This window comes from Salpingoeca rosetta, assembly GCF_000188695.1.
Source record: "Salpingoeca rosetta unplaced genomic scaffold supercont1.5, whole genome shotgun sequence".
Taxonomy (NCBI): Eukaryota; class Choanoflagellata; order Craspedida; family Salpingoecidae; genus Salpingoeca; species Salpingoeca rosetta.
Genome location: NW_004754929.1, coordinates 709396 through 716895, shown reverse-complemented (window position 1 = coordinate 716895; position 7500 = coordinate 709396). Strand labels below are relative to the sequence as shown.

At 61.1% G+C, this 7500-nt stretch overlaps 2 protein-coding genes across 2 annotated transcripts in view; both read right to left on the bottom strand.

Moving 5' to 3' along the window:
* Positions 1 to 690, bottom strand: part of PTSG_02222 (uncharacterized protein) — a gene marked incomplete at both ends in the record, with an annotated part of 2091 nt that extends 1401 nt beyond the window's left edge. The window contains 2 exons of the mRNA XM_004996652.1: positions 40 to 115; positions 390 to 690. Of these exons, the coding sequence (XP_004996709.1) occupies positions 40 to 115; positions 390 to 690 (377 nt within the window). The remainder of the gene's footprint in view (positions 1 to 39; positions 116 to 389) is intronic.
* A 476-nt stretch (positions 691 to 1166) lies between these two features.
* Positions 1167 to 7500, bottom strand: part of PTSG_02221 (uncharacterized protein) — a gene marked incomplete at its 5' end in the record, with an annotated part of 7813 nt that continues 1479 nt past the window's right edge. The window contains 6 exons of the mRNA XM_004996651.1: positions 1167 to 5107; positions 5292 to 5458; positions 5568 to 5896; positions 6219 to 6713; positions 6987 to 7139; positions 7333 to 7430. Of these exons, the coding sequence (XP_004996708.1) occupies positions 1611 to 5107; positions 5292 to 5458; positions 5568 to 5896; positions 6219 to 6713; positions 6987 to 7139; positions 7333 to 7430 (4739 nt within the window). The 3' untranslated portion in view covers positions 1167 to 1610. The remainder of the gene's footprint in view (positions 5108 to 5291; positions 5459 to 5567; positions 5897 to 6218; positions 6714 to 6986; positions 7140 to 7332; positions 7431 to 7500) is intronic.

Genomic DNA, 7500 nt, shown 5'->3' with positions numbered 1-7500 from the left:
AAACAACACGCACACGCACAAAGGCGCGAGGAGACGTACGGGCCAATCGTCGACTGTTTGTAGAGGGCAGCGAGATCAATCTTGGTGTCGTAATCAAAGTTCAAGTTGCCTTTGTCTTTGAGGGGCAAGAGCGATGTGTGGGTGTCATCGTGTGGTGTGAGTTGGAGTGAGGATGGGTGGTGTGGAGTGGCCGGTTCACGCATGTACACATACAGAGGGAGAGACTGCGCGCGCGAGAGGTCACAACACGCACACACGCACACACGCACACACACACGCACGCACACACAGCTCACAAACATGCTGACAACCAGCCGCTTAAGCACACTCATGCACACACAAACATACACGGGAAGACACACGGGAACACAGGCATGTATGTGGCTGACTTGTTCTGTAGAAGAGCAGCGCCAGCTCAAAGACAAGAGCTGGGTCTTCCTTGAACTTCTCGATGCTGGCCTTAATTTCCGCATCCGCGTCTGCTTCCTTTGGTGGTGCCGTTGCAGCAGAGCTGTGGGCGCCCTGGTCCTGCTGCGCAGATTGCTGTGCTGGCTGTGTTGGTGGCTGTGTTCTCGCATGCTGTGTATGCTGCTGTTGCTGCTGTTGCTCTTGTTGCTCTTGTTGCTGCAGCTGCTGCAGGTGGGACTGCGGCACAGCCGACGAGGAGTACGGGGTCCCTGAAGGCATCATACCTGGACGCACGGCAGAGAGCTGGTGCTGCGACAACCCACCCTCCCCTTGCTGCTGCTGCTGCTGCGGCGCTGGCTGCTGTGCGACGTGTTCAGCCATTGTATCGCGTCGTCGCTGTCTGTCTTGTTCGGTGGATTTGAGTGGGGTGTTGGTTGGCAGTTTATTTTTTTGGCTAGAATTTTGGTTGGCAGCAACGCAAATCGCAGTCACAGCATCATCACCAAGATATTCACCAATTATCGATGGTAGCTGCGCCGCCAACTTTTGTTGTTGTTGTTGTTCTTTGTTGTTCTTGTTGTTGTGTGCACCAACTGAATCTCGTGCACACACACATGTCCTCTGCACGTGTACACGCATGTGAACTCCGTTAGCATCATCCCAATCCTGATGCAGCTCCTCGCTCGTCACACAAACGCAAATTCGTATAAACAACAAACAACCCCACACCAAACAACACAGCGCATGGCCAAACTTCGTGTGGGTTCGCAGATGTATCTATTGGTGTTGGTTGTCCAGAGCAACCACGCTCAATGTCTGGCTCCACTTAAAGGAGGAGTATGTACACAGCACAAAAGCAGGGCGCAGACCCAGACGAAATAGAAGCAGGGTCAACTTGGTTATGATTATGCACAAACAAAAGGCAGCAGAAATGCACTGGCACTCACAATCCCAAACAACGAGCCACCTCTGGCCAAAAAGGCCATTCTCCCCCCCCCCCTCTCTCTCTCTCTCGCTCTCTGTCTCTGTCCCCTCCCCGTCCCCCACACTATCGATCTACCATCATGCAGTGCGAGCACAAGCACACAAGCAGTGCACGAGCACAAACACAAGCACAAGCACAAGCACAAGCACGGCAAGTGTGCCCCGTTTCCCACAGCGCAAGCAGCAGCCACCTCCAACCAAGCAGCTCCTGCGAACGCTTAGGAGATGAGAGACTGCACCTGGGACGTGAGTGCCGGCGTAAACGCCTTGGGCTTGTACATGGCATCGCCAAGCACCGCGTAGAGCGCAGACCACACGGGCGCAAGCTTCTGGCTCAGCTTGTTATCGCGCATGAGCTTGATGCAGCCCGCAACAACATACCGCTGCAGCGTCTTCGTGCTGGCATCGGCGCACCTGGGGATGAAGCCAACGAGGTGCGGCACAAGCGCCTCCTTCACCACGCTGTTGGACGACTGCATGGTGGTCATAAACGGCTGCGCCACATGCGCGGGGTTAATGGTGATGACCAGCAGGTGCACCGCATCCTGCGTCAGCCCCTTGATGGTGCCGTTCTTCGACGCCAGGCCCAGAAACAGCGACGACAGCAGCTCCGACATGACCATGTCCAGCGCATCCGGCAGCAGGGGCAGCATCTGCACCAGCGACTTGAGCGCAGCCACGTTCACCTTGCTGTTGCTGTCCTGGAGCCGCGGCACGAAGTCAAAGAACACGTTCGTCGCCGACCCAACAAATTTCCCCGGCGACCCCAGCACCAGCTCCTGCAGCTTGCCGATGGCCTTTTCCCGCGTCTTCCAGTCCGACGAGGCCATATCCTTGCCCAGCACCTTGAGCAGGTCATCCCCACCCGCCGTCTTGAAGGGCGTCGCAGCCTGCACGGCGGAGGACTTGGTGCGCGCTGCCCGTGACGTGCGCCGCGGCGTGGCAGAGATGGACCCGCCCGGCGTGCGCGCGCCACCGGCAGACATGGTGGACACGTTGGCGCTGGCAGGGACGCTCGGCGTTGCCGTGCCGCTGGTGTTGGACGACTGCGACGACTTGCGGGACCGTGCCGCGCCGCGCGTGGTGTTGCCGAGGTTGGTGGTGCCGCGGTGCGTGGCGGCCATGGGCGGCTGCCCAACGCCCTTCTTGCGGATCATGTCACACGCAGACAGGAGATCGCGCTGCGGCCGGCCCTCCAGGTGCCGCTGAATCGCCTTCTCGCAGTCGTCAAACCCCATGAGCTCGTTGGTCAGCAGCCGCGCGTTGTACCGCGTCTCCTGGTCCCCGTCCGAGACCAGCTTGGCCATTCTCCGCAGCAGGTGCGGCGCTTCCCGGTGTGAGAGCATCTTGGGGCCCGCCGTCTCCAGCGCCGGCATCAACAGCCGCGAGCTCATGCGTCGAACCTCCTTGTTCTTGTGCTCCGTGTTTGGCAGCAGCGCGGCAACGACCTTGAATGGCGACAGCGAGTCCACCACGCTCATCAGCGCAGCCTCTGCGTCCTCCTTGATGAACACGCTTGCCTCTGCGCCGGCCTTCACAAGCACCGCGGCCACCAGGTCGTCCGCGTGCTTCTCCATCGGCTTGCCCAGCAGCCGGCACATGTCGCCGCATGCGAGGATGGCCAGGCGCGACACAGACGAGCGGAGGTTCTTCACCTCCTGCAGCACCGCGCGCACGGCTTCACCCAGCACCGACACCACAAACTCGGGCTCGTGCAGCGTGAGGCGCCGCAGCATGGCCAGGCCCTCGCACTTCTCCATCCACAGCTCCTGCGTGTCGCCCTTCTGCAGCGACGCCCGCGCCTTCTTCCACGCCGCGTCCGCCGACATGCCCGGCGCGTCCAGCGTGTCCACGTCCACCAGGTACGGGTCGTTTGTTGACGCCTTTGCCCCGCCCATGCGTGCAGAGCGTGCCGCCGTACGTGTTCGCCCGCGTGTCCGTGACACGCTCGACGCGCCCGCCGCCGTTCGCGCAGCCACGCTCCGCTGCTGCTTGCGCGGTGTGGCGTTGGTGGACGGCATGCCAGACGCCACCGACAGCGCACTCTCGTCCACAGCACCGTGCGAAGCATCGGCCTCTGCAACGGCACTGGACGAAGCGGCAGTCGTGGCATTCGCGGTGGCGGTGGCGGTGGTGGTGGCGCCGGCCACGCCATCGTCTTCACTTCCCAAACCGTGCTCGATGACCTGTGGTGGTGGGCGTGGCGGCCGCTTCTTGGGTGCCTGCTTGCCTGCACCGTCATCAGGCGACTGTCTGTCCTCGTGCTGCAATTGAGCTGCAGCGGCTGCTTCGGCAGCCTCCTGCGCGGCCTTCGCCGCCTCTTCCGCCTCCTCTTCCTCCTGCTGCCGCTTTGCCTTGAGCTGCTCCTGCTGCTTCTTGCGCTGTGTGCGGCGTTGCTCGTCGAGCTGCTTCAATCGCCGTTCTCGCTCCTCTCGCTCCTTCTCCTTCTCCTCTTCTTCCTTCTCCTTTTGCCGCTGCAGCTTTTCTCGCTGGCGTTGGATGCGCTCGCGCTCCTTCTTCTTTCTCTCCTTCTCCCTCTGCTGCCGTTCGCGGTCCTCCTCCTCCTCTCTCTGCTTCCTCTCTTCCTCCCTCTGCTTCCTCTCTTCCTCCTTCTGCTTCCTCTCCTGCTCTCGCCGCTTTCGGTCTTCCTCGCGTCGTCTCTTCTCTTCCTGTCGTTGCTGCCTCTCAAGCTCCCGCTGCTGCCTCTCTTCCTCCGCCTGCTCCTGTGCCACCTGTGCGTCGTGCTGCTGCTGTTGCTGCTTGAACCCAAATGTGGGCAGGTGCGAGTGCGACTGTGTCATCTCGCCCGCGTCACCCGCTTCACCCGGCTTCAGGTAGTGGCGTCCGTCGCTGCCGTGGTGCCGCTTCTCACTGCTCGGGGGCGGGCGCGGTTTGAATTTCCCGCCAGCAACGGCAGCGTTAGCGTTGGCGTTGGCGTTGGCGTTGGCGTTGGCGTTGGCGTTGGCGTTGGCAGCATCTGCGGTGCCGTCGTCGAGGACAGTTGCCGACGACGGCGGGGAGGGGATGGTGGCCTCGCTTGCCCGCGTGGCTGTTGCTGCGGTGGAGGGTGTGGATCCGGCGTGCGTTGTCGTCGGTGGCGTGCGCGTGTACGACCCGCGACGGGGCCTTCGCGCTATGATCGTCTGCGGCATGTACGCGGGTCGGTGCTTCTGCTTCGGCTCGCTCAGCTCAATGCGGTCTGGCTCGTCGCCGCCATCGCCGCCAATGCTGTCGACCATCGCGTGCCCGTGCCGCTTGGGATCCCACGAGCGCGATGTGGAGGGCAGCGCGTCCTTGGGCGACCCCCGCCCGCACTCCGCGTCCATCAGGATGCGGCTGTCAGAGCGGTTTCGGGCGAACTTGCCCCCGTCGGCAGCGGCGACCTGCAGCGTGTTGGTGGGGCGCCCGCGGCGGCTGCGCGATGACGGGTCTGAGCCAACAGCAGTTGAGGTCGTCGTGGCTGTGCTCGACGTTGTGCCCTTGCTGCGTTTGGCGCCGCCTGTTGGGGAGTGTGTTGCTGCATAGCTGCCCGCCTTGCCGACAGTCTTGGACGGCGACCTGCGAGGAGAGCGCCGGCCGTGCCGCGCGTGGGGGATGGATGCCGTCGTGATGGTTGTGTTGGTGGACGTGGTTGATGTGGCAGATGGTGGGGCGGACCTGCTGTCCGGCCGCGCAATCCGGCTGTCAACAAAGGGAATTTTCTTGCGCGATTTGCCTGTCGTGTGGTGTGTAGGGGAGGGGGTGGGGGCAGTGGATGAGTGTGTTGTGTGAATATGGGAATGAAAATGTGCGTTTGAGAGTGCAGGTGCAAGCACATTTGAACATCACAGGAGGACATTAAATACCCGCATTATCTCCCTCTCTTGCCAGTCGGCAGTAACGAGTGAGCGAGCCCGCACCCTTTGAGGAGGCGCCGCTGATGGAGGGCGTGTTGCTGGCGGCAGAGGACGGTGCGCTGGACATGTCCGAGAGAAACGAGTCGGGCCGAGACGCGTAGCTGTACGACGACGTCTTGTGCTTGAGCTTCTTTGACCGCCGCGCCCACGACGCATACGAGGACGAGGACCTGGGAGTGAGTGAGTGAGTAAGTATGAGTGAGTGAGTGCTAGTCATGGTCAGTTGTGGGGGCTGAAGCAAAGTCCAGTTTCTATGCAAATACACACACGTGAGCTCACTTCGTTTTGCCTGCAAGCTTGTTGCGGTGCATGCGCGCGTAGGAGTTACTTGACGGCGGGGCGGACTCACGGTCCAGCTGCTCCTCCGACCAGGCCTCGTCCACGTGAGTTGAGCGAAAAACGGCGGCGACGTCTGTGGCGGCGCCGGGCGCCGGGTGCAGGGAGGACATGCTTGGCGCCTTTGAGGGCGGGAGAGACACGTCGAGCATCTGGTCGCCGCGGCTGTTGGGGGTGGCGAGCCAGGGCATGCGCGCAGTGCTGGTGAGGGAGTGCGGGGTGGCGCTGCTTGCACGGGACTCGCGGCCGCCGTCCAGGTTGGTGTGGTGCACCTGCAGGCAGAGTGATGCGTAGCGGTTTGGAAGGGGGGCACGGGAAGCGATGGTATTGTGTGGTGAGCAGAACTAGTGGTGGTGGGTGGAAGCAGGGAAGGAGAGTGGGGGAATACAAGTGGACGAAACATGAAGCACAATCAGATAAACAGACAACAGACAAACAACAACCGAAACAAGCGAACACAACCGAAACAAGCACGCGCACACGCACACACACACACACACACACACACACACACACACACACACACACACACACACACACACACACACACACACACACACACACACGCACACACACACACACACACACACACACCATGCCGTCATCTGTGATTGAGGGGAGGTCGTTCGCGGTGTCGAGGCGCTCACGAAGCGAATCGCGAACACCGCTGTCCATCTGGTACGCAGACAGCAGCGCCCACATGCGCTCCTTGCCCACCACGCTCGCCATGACAGCAAACGCCTCAATGGTGACAAACTTGATGCGGGAGCGCTTGTCCTTGAGCCCGGGCACAAGCAGCGTTGTCAGGCGCTCAAAGTCAAAGCGGTCTGGCATGAACGTTGACATGGCGACAATGACAATGTTGATGACCTCCTCTCGCACGCGCCAGCCGCCCGTGTCGAGGTGCTTCAGCAGAATGTGCAGCACGGGCGCGGGCGTGAGCGTGTGCATGAGGCGGTTGATGAGACGCGCTGCGCTCTGGCGGACGACAATCTTGTTGTCGCCAAGGAGAGTGGCGAGTTTGTCCACCAGCAGGTCAAGGTGGTTGCGGATGGGCCAGCCAAGCTTCCGCACAAGCACACCCGTGGCCTGAGGGAGGATTGGGGACCAGGGGAGAAGGGCGCGTGTGTGTGTGTGTGAGTTCATGCGAGTGTTCGTGTGTGTGTGTGTGTGTGTGTGTGTGTGTGTGTGTGTGTGTGTGTGTGCATACGTGCGTGGGTGAGTTCATGCGAGTGTTCGTGCGTGTGTGTGTGTGGGTGTGTGGGTGAGTTCATGCGAGTGTGTGTGTGTGTGTATATATGCGCGCGCGCGTTTGTCAGAACAAGGTGTGGTGCTCGTGACGGTGTGTCTCGAGATGGATACCTCCATGGCGGCCACGACGAGTTTGAGGTTGACATCCTGCATCAAGGTGCACAAGAACGACAGCAGCTGCTTGAGGTGGGGCAGCACGTGTGTGCCCGTCGTCAGGCCTTCGAAATGTTGCTGCTGTATCTCATTCAGCGCCTTCAGCCGCTCCTGTATATGCATGTGTGCATGCATGTGTGCATGCGTGCGTGCGTGTGTGCGTGCGTGCGTGCGCGTGCGTGTGCGTGAGTCAAGGTAACGGTTCGATGACATGGCTATGTTGGAGCGCAAAGGTCCATACTTCGCGCCAGCCATCTCCGACACCACCACACCCACCATCTGACGCAAGCGGTGGTGTGCTCACCTCGACGTTGGGGCTGCTGCGAACGGTCTGTATGAGTGGGGCTGGCACGCAGCCAAACACGAGAGCGGTGGGGCCTGCCACGTGTACACTCGGCGACGCTGTCGTGTGGAATGCGCGTGATTGTGTGGTGCGCAAGGCGTGAGAGGAAGGCTAGAACATGACAGAAGG